The sequence below is a fragment of the Argentina anserina genome, chromosome 3 (assembly GCF_933775445.1).
Source record: "Argentina anserina chromosome 3, drPotAnse1.1, whole genome shotgun sequence".
NCBI lineage: Eukaryota > Viridiplantae > Streptophyta > Magnoliopsida > Rosales > Rosaceae > Argentina > Argentina anserina.
Genome location: NC_065874.1, coordinates 16,807,084 through 16,822,165, shown reverse-complemented (window position 1 = coordinate 16,822,165; position 15,082 = coordinate 16,807,084). Strand labels below are relative to the sequence as shown.

The window sequence follows — 15,082 nt, the reverse complement described above, 5'->3', positions numbered from 1 at the left end:
CTCTTTTTAAATTTATTTAATTTTTAAATAGTTTAAATTTGATTTACATTACGAAAAGTATACATTCAGAGAGACTTCAGACGTATACAGATGAGACCAAAGTATTTTCTTATAAATAGATCTCTTCATGGTAGGTTATGAGTTATGATATCATGCAGTATGAAAATGGAATAAATGAAAAATGATATTGTCCACAGCGAAATATTGAAGTACGCGAAAGGAAAGCCCCCAGTTGGCCATTTTGGTTAAACGAGAGTGCATCTTTTTCCTTAGCACTGAGTGGCTCTTCCCTCTTCTTAGTTTGTTGCATCCCTCCTCTTACACGCATTTGGCCTCCACCCAAGTTCGGATTCAAGCTTCTCCAGCTTCCTTGTTTCATTTGCTCCTCAAAACCCAGAAGAAAGAACACTCAATCTCGAAGGTTTTCTGGGTACTTTTCTTCACTTTATACCTCTCTATTTCTCATGCTTTACTGCTTTGTTCATGTAGGAACTACGTGTTTCTTGAATCTATGTGTTTCTTTGTGGCTGGGTAATGTGGTTGGGAATATCTGTGTTGGGATTTGGGATATAAATCTCTTTTTTAATGGAATATAACTCTTTGGGGTTTGTAAAGTTTCGATCTTTATAGATATCCCTATTCACATTTCTTACTGGGTTTGTTACTGATTTGAGCTTGCTGTGCTTCAAAAGCTAAAATGATAGAATAAAGCTGATAATATGTATCCCTCTAGACTTTAAAATCATGGTGAATTTTCTATGCTGGGATAGTCAATTTTAGATTGATTGAGGGATCCCGGTGAAGGTTTTGTAGTTCAAGTTCGTAATTTGGGGGATTTAGAGTAAAATTTGAGAGACAGGTGGAAAGGAGTTTAAGAGAAAAGATGATCCATTATACCTGAAAACTTTGCACATGGTTTTCATCAGTCACCCGTTTTGTTATTGAACATTAGATTGTTACCTATTTTGTAGCTTCGAGTTGTCATTGTACTCATGTAAGCTGTGTTCATGTAGGTTTACGCTAATTCAATTGGTACTAAAATTTTCATAGGACTTAAAATGGCTATATATGGTTGAATTTACAGGAAAAAATAGAATTTATAGTTAATATGTGGTATGCGATGCATTCAGTATTGAACTCGAAATTTCCGAACTTATGTTAGATTTGCCTGATAAAGACAAAAATTTGAAGCTTGTAACACACAATAACAACACAATGGTGATCAAAATCAAACATATTGCCCATTTTGCCATCGTTAGGTGGATCTGATTTGAAATTTTTTCCTACAATGACTTCAGGATTTCTCTTTCCTATTTTATTATGGCGGAAAAGACACAAGATTTATTATACTGATAGGGAAGATTAGTATTGTGATATTGAATTTCTGAAAAAGTTAAAATTTGGCACCAAAAGTGAAAAGAAAAAAGAAGAAGAACAAAACGCTTCTTTATATGTAATATCACGTGTATTTTTTTTGAAATGTCACTGGTTCAAGTCCTTTGTTTTTGTAAAGGATGGGAAGGACTGGAGAGTATGTATTACTGCGCAGTGAATTATGATTATGCATGATAAATGTAGCTTCAAAGTCCAACCCCATCTCAGAAATTGTATGTCAATTTATTGCAGGGAGGTACCCAGATTGGTAAATTTGTGTGGGAACTGGTATTTCCTTGTCAAATTGGACTATATTGTTGCTTTGTTCCCCTTTTTTTTATCAGCAGTCTCATTCCATTTATATCTGACTGATCTAAATAATAGGATCTCAGGCATTTTTTTTGTCCCTCTGTTTTGTTGACTTGCTCGCCAATGAATCATTATATATGTCTTCATATGACTCATCATCTATAACAATTGTTCCCTAGATCCTATGATGCTCCTTCATAACTTTTGTTGTTATTGCGCTATATATCCTTGGAGATGGTTAAAGTAGCCAATGTATCTTTTTTGTTTGGACTGCAGTCTCGTTGTGGCTTCAAGAAAGTTAGTTTTTAAATAGTTGGACCACCTTCATATTCCTTTTGATAAATCATTCATTAATCAGTCAGAAAACTCTTTCCTTTCTCAAGTTATCATCATCCCTTAATAAAAGTCTATCAACTTGAAAACCCTTTGATTCTGACCTCATGAACTTTGCTCAGTTGAGAGTCATACTAGGAAGCTCCTTTTGGCCATTCATTGTGTTTCCTCCTTTCAATATGTGTTTACTTCTTCCCATGAACTCTTCTGGCTTCTGTGTCTTCTTCACAGTTGCCTTGCAAGCTTATTTTATTAGATACATAAGATGCCAAGGGAAGAGACAAATGCATCATCAGTTGGACCAGAAAAGTCAATAGCATCTGATGAGAAGGTTGGTATTGATGAAGACAATGATCCTGATGAAGCAATGGATGAAGAGGTTGAGTATGAAGAAGTTGAGGAGGAAGAAGAAGAAGTAGAAGAAATAGAAGAAGAAGTAGAAGAAATAGAAGAAGAGGGGGAAGAAGAAGAAGAAGAAGAGGAAGAAGAGGAGGTGGAGGAGGAAGAAGAGGAGGAGGTAGAAGAAGAGGTCGATGATGAAGATGCTAATATTGCTACTGAAATTGATGTCAAGAACTCAGTGAGCAGTGAAGAAGAGAAGAAAAAACATGCTGAACTTCTTTCCCTTCCTCCGCATGGTTCTGAAGTTTACATTGGTGGCATTCCTCATGATGTTACTCAGGAGGACATAAAGGTCTTTTGTGAAGCTGTAGGAGAAGTTACAGAGGTTAGTAAAGTTGCTTTTTATAAAGTACTGCTATTGAGCTCTTATAAATACAAATTCTTACACTGCTACCTTTTTTGACAACAGGTCCGGATTATGAAGGGGAAAGATTTAGGTGACAGTATGGGCTTTGCATTTGTGACATTCAGAAACATGGAGATGGCATCTACTGCTATTGATGAATTGAATAATACTGAATTTAAGGTAGCATACTCTCTCTCTCTCTCTCTCTCTCTCTCTCTCTCTCACACACACACACACACACAAGTAGATAGCTCAGGGAAGTCATATATGATCCTTCACCTTTATTTGACCATATGCAACAAACAGTCTTGAGAAATCAAATTTTTTTTGTTTTTGTACTTTTTCGAAATTCTTCTTGTTATTTATTACTAATCTGCTGCTGTGCTTTTATGTTCTCTCCCTGTCCCTCTCTCTCTCTCTCTCAGGGTAAAAGAATAAAATGTTCAACATCTAAAGCAAAGCACCGGTTGTTCATCGGTAATGTTCCAAGGAGTTGGGGAGAAGAAGATCTAAGGCAGGTTGTGATGAAGGTTGGTCCTGGAGTCACCGGTGTGGAATTGGTCAAGGTTAGTGCATTATGGTTGCTCATTGTGGTTATATTCTTGTTGCAACTTATGTGTTTATTATCCCTTATTCTCACCCTGTTGAACTTTCTATCAAATGAAAAGTTTTCTGGTAAATGTGTGATGTTGTGTGTTCCCTAGGTTTATGTGGGGCCTAGATTAATATATATATATATATATATAGGGCCCTTCCAATAAGGGATCCTTTTTTTTTTTGGTTAAAAAAAGGGATAGCTCATTCACCAACTTTTCGATTACATTTTCACATTTCCGTCGTTCAATTTTTAGAGTCTAATGTGTAGATCACCTCTGTAAAATTTCAGCCAAAATGGAGGTGTTTAAGACATTCAAAATTGGAAATTAAACTTATAACATGAACAGTTCAGGTTTGACAGATTTGGTGCGTTCATTGCTTTCACCAAATTTAATACCTTAACGATCACCATTTTGGCTGAAATTTTACATAAGTGATCTACACAATAGACTCTAAAAATTGAACGGTGGAGATGTGAAAATGTAATCGAAAAGTTGGCGAATGAGCTATCCCTTTTTTAAACCAAAAAAAGGATCCTTCATTGGAAGGGCCCTTTATGTATATATATATATATATATATATATATTAGGAAGTGAATTACGTTTAGTTAAAGAAAGGATGAAAGAGAGTAGATGCTAGAAAAAGATATTAAGGCTTTAAGACATCCGATTTGTTTTTTAAATACGTATCTGAGTTTCCTTACAAGATATGGCCTTATTTATAAGGCTTCTGATACATCTATTTAACAGTCCTCAAATACCAAAGTCCAACATACTTGTTAAAAGAGCTGGTAGATAACAAGATACCTAGGGAAACAACAATAAAAGTTCTATTTTCTTATAATAAAAGAGAAACAAATACATATATAAGAAGGAAGCCTTAATTTTAATTCTGAATCTTTCTGCTTGAATTGCTGCGGAGTCTTTTTTTTTGGGACCCAAAAGGTCTTAGTTCTGGGGTTACACCAATGGGATTGGTTCTGGGTTTCTAATTTGAAAGACACTACATTTCTAACCAAGCTGAGGCTACTACATTTTGTTGTCAGTGATGGCGGTTGATTTCCTTGATACTTGACTTCTTCTATTCATTGATTATTCAAATCTTGTCACAGGATGTGAAAAACACAAGCAATAATCGGGGGTTTGCTTTCATTGACTACCACAACCATGCATGTGCGGACTATTCAAGACAGAAAATGATGGACTCAAAATTTAAGCTGGATACTAATGCTCCAACAGTGAGCTGGGCTGACCCTAAAAATGCCGAGTCTTCTGCTGCTTCTCAGGTGTCATTTAGTTACTTTTTCTTTTCCCTTTTCTCCCTGTGTCTTTCACATCTGATGGTTGAGGATTCAACACTAGCTGGAGTATTAATAATATAAGGAATTGTCACTCTTTTAACCCGGTGGATGACCAAATAAACAACAATGTGATTTGTATTACGGAAACTGACATCTTCAGATATAGGAAAAAATTCATAATTCTGCCTATCAGGGCACCAAGACAGGATTTCTATAGGAGTTCTATAGGGTTTAACGTCAAAAGTGATCTGGTTTGACTAAGGTGAGCAGGAGTACAGGACACCCTTCTGGAATTCTGGGAGACCCTGACTTCTATAATGAACTGCTGCAACTCACCTGTAAATCTGTAATTATATGTTAGGCCTTAATGCCTTATAACCTTACCTATATTGGGGAAACACTGGTTATGGTGGTATGGTCTGTGCTTGATCTGAATTTTTTTCCTTCTTTTCTTTTCTCTCCTCTTGGATATATTTTCCATTCCCATTTTATATTGATTTATTTTTCTGTAGAATCCTGTATCGTTGTTACTCGGTAGTTGCCTCACAACTTGGTGGGTGACCAATTGTCTTTTCATAGAGCTTCAATCTAGAAAATAATCATCTGAAAACTTGAAGTTTGTGTATCATATTTTGTAATCTTATGTTATGTACTTGGTCTGTGACTGGGGAAGTGTTTTTGCTTTGTTTTCTTTTCGTACCTTTCCTTCTGTGGGATCCTTGTCCCCTGCTGTTGTATGCTTTGTTATATTGAATGGAAGTTGTGTTTCCCATAATATAAATAAACAAATAGGACACAAGAATTTTAATCTACACGATAATAGTCCAGAATTGAACTTCTATTGTCATATTTCTCAATATTTACTTGGTCTTTGACTGGTGAAGTTGTTGCTTTGTTTTTGTATGTGCTTTGCCTTCAGTAGGATCCTTGTCCTCTGTTGTCGTATGCTTTATCTTTTACCCAAAGAAAGATTTGTTCTCATAAAATACAAAACACAGGTGAAGGCAGTATATGTGAAGAATTTGCCCAAAACTGTGACCCAAGAACAGTTGAAGAAGCTATTTGAACACCATGGGAAAATTACAAAAGTGGTTCTACCAGCTTCAAAATCTGGACAGGAGAGGAACAGAATTGGTTTTGTACATTTTTCCGAGAGGTCAAGTGCTATGAAAGCATTAAAGAACACTGAAAACTATGAACTTGATGGTAATAGGTTCTATAACGTCTTTATTCCCTTATATGTGTTCCCCATTTTCCTTTTCAAAGATGTTTGAAGACGCTTGTAAATTCTCATGGGACTCACTATTTTCAGGCCAGCTGTTGGAGTGCTCTCTTGCAAGGCCTCAAGCAGATCAAAAGTCAGGTGGATCGAATTCCCAGAGGTCAGGGTTGATTGCTAATTATCCACCCCGTTCTGCTTATGGTGTGCCTGGGGGTGCGTATGGGGCTCTTGGTTCAGGATATGGTCCTGCAGGTTTTCCACAGGTGAGATATCTGCTGACTTGTGCTGATTGTGTTGGGTATTCCTCAAATCCTCTAATATTAAGTCCCACTAAAATGTACAGTTTACATAAATTGCTCATATAATTTCATAATTTAACAATAAATGGATCTCATATTGCACATAAGTTTTACCGTGGCCTGATAACTATAATATTTAATTTGTTAAATTGTTGATCACTGATATCTGTCGTGTCATTTTTGCAACTTTCTAGCTGTTTGGTACAATGCAAATACTAATTTCTTGGATGGTAAAGTATATATCATGAAACGCCGAGCCGCAGGAGTATCTAATCATCTTTGCCCGAGACATTTTACACTTGTGGTCAATTTTTGTTCATTTTCATACTTTTTTTGCTTGAAGAAAAATAAACTATCTATTCTAGTTCACATTTAATGATTCCAACAAACCAAAAGGGAAATATATGTAAGAGAACGTAAACTATGGGAGGGAAGCCTGCTGGGGTTTAGGCATCAACTTTTATCTATATCTCACTCCTTGTGCAGTTATAAAGTTGAAATGAAATATGTAAGCTCTGATTGTGATGTTGACAATTTGGGGTTTACTTCTTCTGCTTTTACTGGATACGGAATGTAAGAGGAAAATCTAAACCAGCACATAAAGTTGAAAAGGAGTGAGGGCATTGACATATCTGTCTGTTTCTCTGTGTTGTGCATGTGTGGAGAAAGAGAGAGACTCCTTTTAATCATGACCAATCCAATTCAAAAACAATAAACCTTATTCTTAAAAGTCATCCTAAATGTTTTTTCCAATGTTGGAACAGTAAATCCTAGTAGACATTGTAAAAACTCCAAAATACTGAAATGAGCATTCTAAAATTAATCCTAATAAATATGTGAAACCAATCTCAATCTCCTATCTACTAGAATACTTAATCCTGATAAGCCATCTGTATGTTTTCTAATTAATGGATCATCACACTGTCTAATTCCTTGATTGCTAATATACATATTAACCTTAAGGCAACTCACTCATAGCAAGGCCCTACTCCCAGAAAAGTGTTTTCCCAATTACACGTCCATCTCTTTAAATAACATCAAGAGTCTTGCAAAAAAAAAAGGGACACTTTTCTCAAATGTGTATGAAAGTTCAAGCTTCACTTGTATTTTTCCCAGCATATCACTCTAGGGTTGGTATGGAATCTTCCCTCCCTGCACGTGTCATAAATCTTTATAAAACACTTCTCTAATTTTGGATTCTTTTGTTCAGAGCATATGACATGCCTTGGTTATCTTGTGCCACATAATAAAGATTCAGTCTTATTGGGGACAGGCTTTTGTTCATATTTTCTGAATTTCTCCTTGCAGCCTTTGATTCCTGGACCAGGACCGGCTCCTCCTGGCATGACAATGATGCCGATGCTTCTGCCTGATGGACGGATTGGATATGTTTTGTAAGCACTATTCTCCTTTTAGCTAAGTACCTTTAGTTGCGTACATATATTACATTACGTTTTTCATTCTATGTTTTACACTTGTAGAAGAGAATCAATTCATACAGCTGCAGAGTTTTATACTTATGAGCTCTAGTTTCAAGTAACAGTTTTATCAGGCTCGATGTGACGAGGATAATTCATAGAAAACTAGTTTGCTGTTTTTTTGGTTGGGCACTTTTTCTGTTGGAGCTTATAAGTATGAGCAGAGGAAGTTGTTAATTTTTCGTTTACAAAGTTGTCTTGGTTTGTTCACTCTTTTAAACATGCCTAGACCAACTCTCTGTTGGGATCATTCGAACAACAAATTCATTACAAGAATTGCTTTAGGAGTTAGCCTCTCTCTATTAACAATTGCTTTAAAATGGTTGTGGCATTCAAAAGAATTTCATACCCCATGCATCAGCTCTCTAGATGTGGGGCCTAATTTCTTAAGGGAAGTTTGTTGCAGGATATAATTAATGTCCCTACTTTTCAATGATAATTTTGGATCTGGTTGATGTATATGAGCAGCTTTATCACACTCGAGTTAATGCATTTACTAACTAGATTCATTGATTGTCCTCATTGCAGGCAACAACCAGGGCCTCAGCCATACCCACACCCACACCAACACCCACACGCACATCAACATCAACATCCACACATGTCGCACGGGCATGTGCGAAATGGTGGGCGGGGTGGTGGGGGGAGCGGTACCAAGAGTAGTGGTAGTTCACACAAGGGAAGACACAACAATGATGCTGGCCGTGGGCGCAGGTATCACCCATATTAACTGTTTTAGTAGTTGTTGCAAGTTGGGAAGTTCTGCATTCTCGTGTACTCTTACCAGTCCAGGTTGTAGTGGTTATACTGTTGGACCAGCATGATTATGTACCCAAATGCGTTGAGGATTCTGAGTCTTCATTTGCCAACAGATATATAATATTGGTTGGTCAGTTGGTTTAGTTGCATAATTATTATTGGTCAGGATTGATTCATTTAAATCTGATGTTGAGCTTGCAAGTACGGTAAAAGAGAAGAGAAAAAGTGCAACAAAGGCATTATAGCAGAATGAACTTGTCAGTTCGGTCGGTTGATGAAAATGCCATCATGCCACTCTTCTACAAGTAATGTGGAGTGGGACATTGTGTGCTGTATTGTGTATCATGTGTAACGCTCTCGAGTTTGGTTATCCATTTATGATGGATGAGATAATCGTGTACAAGTGCTTGTGAGGCAGTGTGCGTAACTCGGGTAAATTGTGATGAGCAATGTCTTATTGAAGCCACACTCCATTTTCCTCTAGTATACTAGAACCAGGTTCTGGTTCATTCCTGCAACTGGGATCATAATTGGGGCTCTCCTTGCCTCAATTATCAGGCCAGCTTACATGTACATAGTACAGGAAACCACGAACACTGAAATCGGAACACCGAAATCGGCTGTTCCCATATCAGCGAGCGTTTTCCGAATTCTATTGCCCACTTGAACATTTTCAAACTTCAAAATAATAATTGACTACCGGTGCAATTCTTCCGCTAGTAATGTGGAGTGAAACAAGTTTTGTGCTGCATTCTGCATCATGTTTGGCGCTCCCAAGATTGAGTGCCCATTTATGATGAATAAGAATAGTACGACATGGATCATGCGTATACAAGTTCTTGCGAGGCACCTGCGTGGTGTGAAAACTTTGGTTAATTCAGATGAGCTGCTCACCTCTGTTGCCTGGATTTGAGCAGCAGATTATGCAGTGTAAGAAATGGCTATGTTCTCAAGTCTTATCGTGAAGCATGATTTCTGATTGCGAATCGAACGAGTAATTGTTCAGGAAACCATTCTAACAAACATGAACTTCAATTCAGATCCAAACTACAGCCCTAAAGATAAAAATCAATACGAATAACTAGCAGAAATTGATCACTCTTTGCTCGAGCTTTCACTACCATCACTGCCATCCTCATCTCCATTTTCTTCCTCTTGTTCTCCTTCTTCTTCTTGCATTTCCTCTTCCTCTTCTTTGGGTGGCGGCTCTTCCAATTTCCTCTTCTTGTTCTTCTTCACTTCCTTGGCCTTCGATGTCCCCGCCTTCTTTCCGGCATTCTTCTCCCTCAGCTCTGCAACCGCAAACAACAAGCCCCGATTCTCTCATACATCCAAACAACCAATGACATTAAGAAAAACACCCACACCCACACGCTGCATTTTACATCTATCCAACAATTCACTCGAGCATTTCACCGAACACCTTATGTGCACCCGAAAACTCAAAATTAAAAACACCAACTGATCTAACCTTCGAGAACGGCCGTGAGGGGCTCGACGAACTCAGGAAACTCGATGTCCTCCAACGCTCTCAGAACGTCGTCGGCGTTGATCGTCTGCCTCTTCGATCCCCGGCATATGTCGTTGGCTCTGCAGCAGCAGCACCAAAATGGGAATCTAGCGAAAGAGAGAATTGAAATTGAAGTAGAAAGGAGGAGAGAATTGGGGGAAATACGTGGCGGAGAGGTAGTGGATGAAGATGCGGGCGCTCTCGGAGAAGGCGCTGAGAGCTTCTTTGTGGACGTTGAGGTCGGCGTCGCCTTTGGCGCACCGGGAGAGCTTATCCTTCACCACGCGGCGCACGATTGTCTTCGGCAGCTCCGATGCCACTTTCTCCATTCCCTACCCTTTTTTTTCTGACTAACCTGGAGAGAGGTGTACTCGCCTTTTGGGTGTAGGGAAGGGGTGGAGGTCAATATTGTAATTTTAGTCGGTCATTTCCCGCCTTTCTTCTTACCCTCTGACCCGCCATTTTTGAGGCTCCTTTCAGTCCTTCGCCCATTATTCGATTCTCCTCGGTGCTCTTATATTTTTGGTCACAAGCTCTCTTGTCTTCTAAGGTCCTTCAAATAATAGTAAAAAAAATGTCATCGATATCTAATAATACGATTCTTCATGCATGTACTGTGGACACAGTTGATCAGCAGGTTGCGACGGCGGAACCATGGAAGTGACATGGTTGATGATCAAACCCCGTCTGAGTAGAGTAGTCGATCTTTATGAATAAATTAAGGCGGACTTAGACACAGAAGATCTAACATGTCTTGTTGGTAAATTATGTTTGACACTAGGGTAATTACATCTGAATTTGTCTAGGGTGGTCTCACACGACTCAAATTTGACATATTTCGCATAAGGTGGATCATGATATGTTGCTACGTACGTACATACACTTCATGGTTTGACATTTGAAAAAAAGAAGGTAAAACCCAAATTTGGATATGGATGCAGAGGCATGTAGATGATGTAGCTGCTAATTTGGGTGCAACGGCTCAACGAGTTATATCTGAAATGAAAATAACGATCACCGGAGTATTTTTGGTAACGCAATAACGCTAAGGCATTAGGAAACTGCATGAGAAGTGGAGAACGTTCATCGCAATATCCCCCACGCGCTTCCGTATTCATTCACACGCATCGCCTTGTATGATACAAACCGCCTCAATCTTTTGAAACGCATAACATATCCCCTGACGACGAGCTTCTCCTCTCAATTTTCACCCCAAATCCGACGGAAAAATTCCACCTTCTTCTTCTTCCTCAATGTCTTTTTCTGATGCCAACTATGGCTCTGAATCACACGCTCCCTCTGCACCATCGTTACCTGACTCCTACGGCCACCAGGAACCAGAAGTTTACGGCACCACCATTTCTGACGGTGATCCTCATCCTCCTCCTCCTCCTCCTCCGGCCAGTACCTATTACTATGGTAAGCCTCACTCACAATACGGCCGCAGTTTCGCACGTAGTTACGCCCGGAGTTACGACCAACCGGAGCAGGATTTGTCTCCTTCTTCATTAGATCAATCGTCTTCTTGTTCATATGAGGGATTGGGTGGGGATTTTCCACCCGGGACCGACCCGGCTGTGATTAGAAGCTTTCAAATGGTGGATAAGGACGGTAGTGGCTTCATTGATGACAATGAATTGCAACAGGCTCTTTCTTCTTCCTACCATATGTTTAGCCTCAGAACCATTCGTTTGCTCATGTTTCTCTTCAAAAACCCAAAGAATCATTATATCCTAAAACTTGGTCAGTGTTAAGTTGTATGTCATTGCAGGAATTATGACAAGAATATATCTAATGCTTCACTTTTTGTTGATACAGCTCCTCAGGAATTTGCCGCAGTCTGGAGTTGTCTTGGGGAATGGCGAGTAAGTGCGACATATTTGCAATATATATGTTCCTATTGATGATCATTATTACAATGGCCTGCTAGAATCTTCAATTTCTAATTCTCTAAGGAAATAGAAAACAGCATAAGAGGGATTTGCCCCTATTTGTCTTTGGCCTTTTCATTTCAGTCATTTGAAAGTACATTTCGTAAAGGGATCATTTCAATGCTACTCAAATGTTTGATATTTGAACGCACTCATGAAACTTTTAAGAGTCGTGTGCAATAGTGAAGCTTTGTTGCAGCTAAGCTGATAATTAAGAAATGAATCTATTAGATTATAATTCATGGCGATAATATTGGTTCCGGTTTTCTACTATATAGGTAACATATGGGCCGGTGATAGTCTGATACATGATCATACATCTGATCTGATACATGATATTCTTATACAGCCAAATTGCTGCTTTTACTATTCATTATCTTGTTACAAAATAGACGACCTTCTACTAATCGTCATTGGCTCTTGAATTGATAAAGAAAGAATTGGCCACTGGCTTGTGTTAAGCCCTTTTGTTGTTCTGCAAACGTACTGCTCTTAGATAACATAAATCTGATGTAATTTTCTACTAATTGCAATGCTGAAGTACGTACTAATTAAACCTTTGCTTGCAGACCATGTTTCAGAAATATGACACAGATAGAAGCGGGAAGATTGATGTGATAGAGTTGAGAGATGCACTCTTTGGTCTAGGGCTTGCAGTCCCGCCTACGGTTCTTCAGCTTCTGACTTCCAGGTACGAAGATGGAAGTGGGCACCGAGCTGAACTTAACTTCGACAGCTTTGTCGAGTAAGGATTCTTCTCTCGTATAGAACTTGTAGTGTAGTTAACAGTCAGGCATCCTTCCATTAAGTTTCAATATCATTAGCCTAGCTTCAGACACAACATTGTTTTGTTCTCTTAACGTACAATCCTGTGAGTGGTAATTCTGACTTAATTAATGTTATGTTTGACATGCAGATGTGGGATGATTGTAAAGGTAAAATTCTAACTGGTTTGATGCAATTTCTTGACCAAAAAGATAGTAAGCAACCTTTCTATTTTCTGAAATGATCAAATTATTGCCAGATTCTGATGAAATCAGTATTATTATGGTTTCAGGGCTTGACTGAGAAGTTTAAAGAGAAGGATAAGCGATGTACTGGTTCAGCCACATTCAGTTACAACGCATTTATGTCTATGGTCATCCCATTTCTAGTGTCATATAATTGATTTGCTCTTGCTGTTCTAGATGTATGTATTTTAATGGTTGTGTAATGTACATTACACTTTAATTTTAGAGTAGTGGTTTTTTTTTTAGAGGAACTTGTATATCTGATCAGTAAGAGGAAGAGATGTATCTTTCTGTGAATGTAAACTAAGACCATCTGTCGGCATGTTCTCCGTAAAATGTCATACTTTACACAAGGGTTATGTAATTGAACCGTGAAAATGTGTCCCCATTCCTAAACGTCGAGCCTTCCACATTTGGAGTCTAAAAAAAAACACGACGAGTTCAAATTTATGCTTTCTGTCCTCGCCTTATTTTTTTGATATAGGGAGGTTGTAATTACATTTAATTCATAAATTAAAAAAATGAATTAAAGTAAGGGTAAAAACTCAGAATTATATCTGAATTATCATGAAAGGTATTTTTTTGTACATACAATTTTGTTTTTTACCCAAAATAGTCCCTGAAGTATTACACCGTTACTATATATGGTCCATCCGTTAGTTTCTCTAATAAATTGATGATATGACATATATTTTGACTTTTTGACCAAATAAGTAATAGGCAAAACAATAATTTTAAAATTAATTTTGTTATTATTGCTAAATATATATATATATACTAAAACTTGTGTTATGTTTTTTATACAAGAGTTGATTTTCATCTTTAATTACAAATTTCATAAAAAATAAAGAAAATTACAAATAATATGAGTATGATTTATCAAGTCCACCAAATTTTCAATCAATTTAGTGAATTTATGAGAATTTTGGAGGGAAAATATAAAAAAATTAGGGAGAGAGGGAATAAAGAGTTTTTTATATATACCATTTTGTTCTTCTAAATACATGTTACGTCATTAATTTAACGGAATTTAGATACCAAATTCGATAACTATACAATAATTTAGATACAATTTCAAGTAATAAAAATTTGTGAGTATTAAAAAGTATCTTTCTTGACAGTTCAACTGCTATTTTGGGTTTTTACTCTTAAAGTAAAGGATAACTAATATTTCACACAGATGGGTCCATGTCTGCTGGATTCTGGAGTATATTATACATGTTGGGTTGTATGATCTGTTCCCCGACGCAGATGCAACAACATCATGAATCGCATATTAATAAGGAATACAAAATCATTGACCCTTCTCACACATGTTCACTATTAAATGCTGTGGTCCTCTAATACCAGAATTTGCTAGCTTGAAAAGCTTTTCAACTAATAACAGATGCCCTACTCTACTAGTTAGCATGATACCACGTTTGATTTTTTCTTGCCATTAATTGTCTATTCTCATTTTCAATCCCGCTTCTGCTAGAAGTTAAGTAGATATATGTTTTTCTTTCTCTAATATAATTATCCCAATAACCCTGCGTTTGGTCTATAAGCTATGGCTTTTGATTTGTCATGATCATTTTTGTTCATGGTTATAAGTAATGATGTTCTTCTAGTTGGTAACATATGGTAGTGGGAATGTTAGTTGACACCCAACTATACACTTGATCTTGATGGTTTGCTGTATATGCCTATGATTACTCTTCAACGCAGACTGACAGTGGGAAAATACTGTTAAAAAGTACAGAGTACATTGTCTAATACATGACCATGGATCAAAATAAATAACGTACTGACAAGCATTGACGTCTAAGACCTTTATGAACATGTCTAATCAACAACAAGAATGACCTGGAGTAGTGAAGGAATACTAGGTCTCCTCTTCCACCTAGGAAATGAACTCTATTCTCCAAACCTTCTCCAATCTTAGACATATGACCCGTTCAATAGATCGATTAGTTCATCATAGCAAGGAAAGTGAGAGTGTGGATGGTGAAATTGGCCCAAATTGGGAGTGTGTTCACTGTCCTTAAGAAAACGCAACATTTTTGTTGAATTTGTAATCTGGGAACAATATTTGAATAGGTTCTGTCCACTGGATGTCTGGATTTGCTTGAATTGCTTCAGTTATGCAAGAAAAAGCATATGGCTTGTACTTGGTTTACTTTGGACCCGATCACTTAGTCTTGCCCATATTATTGAAGTTGAAGAAGAATCT

At 37.6% G+C, this 15,082-nt stretch overlaps 3 protein-coding genes across 4 annotated transcripts; 2 read left to right on the top strand and 1 right to left on the bottom strand.

Annotated features, from left to right (window-relative positions):
* The first annotated feature begins 226 nt into the window (after positions 1-226).
* Positions 227-8,574, top strand: LOC126788979 (heterogeneous nuclear ribonucleoprotein Q-like). Of its 2 annotated transcripts, XM_050515022.1 has the most exons (10): positions 227-430; positions 1,627-1,662; positions 2,248-2,743; positions 2,828-2,944; positions 3,190-3,330; positions 4,473-4,646; positions 5,660-5,867; positions 5,974-6,146; positions 7,491-7,576; positions 8,189-8,574. In XM_050515022.1, exons 3-10 carry the CDS (start codon positions 2,282-2,284, stop codon positions 8,388-8,390), a joined length of 1,563 nt encoding a protein of 520 aa, XP_050370979.1. In that variant the 5' UTR covers positions 227-430; positions 1,627-1,662; positions 2,248-2,281; the 3' UTR covers positions 8,391-8,574. The 2 variants fall into 2 exon arrangements, with proteins under 2 accessions (XP_050370979.1, XP_050370978.1); XM_050515021.1 differs by lacking the exon at positions 1,627-1,662.
* An 801-nt stretch (positions 8,575-9,375) lies between these two features.
* Positions 9,376-10,266, bottom strand: LOC126789007 (DNA polymerase II subunit B4). Its single transcript, XM_050515050.1, has 3 exons — positions 10,095-10,266; positions 9,891-10,009; positions 9,376-9,711 (listed from the first exon to the last, which is right to left on the bottom strand). The coding sequence occupies exons 1-3, from the start codon at positions 10,256-10,258 to the stop codon at positions 9,515-9,517; spliced, it is 480 nt and encodes a 159-aa protein (XP_050371007.1). The 5' UTR covers positions 10,259-10,266; the 3' UTR covers positions 9,376-9,514.
* A 916-nt stretch (positions 10,267-11,182) lies between these two features.
* Positions 11,183-13,049, top strand: LOC126788994 (probable calcium-binding protein CML48). The gene is made up of 5 exons (XM_050515038.1): positions 11,183-11,672; positions 11,748-11,794; positions 12,430-12,605; positions 12,777-12,795; positions 12,918-13,049. Exons 1-5 carry the CDS (start codon positions 11,183-11,185, stop codon positions 13,026-13,028), a joined length of 843 nt encoding a protein of 280 aa, XP_050370995.1. The 3' UTR covers positions 13,029-13,049.
* The last annotated feature ends 2,033 nt before the right edge of the window (positions 13,050-15,082 follow it).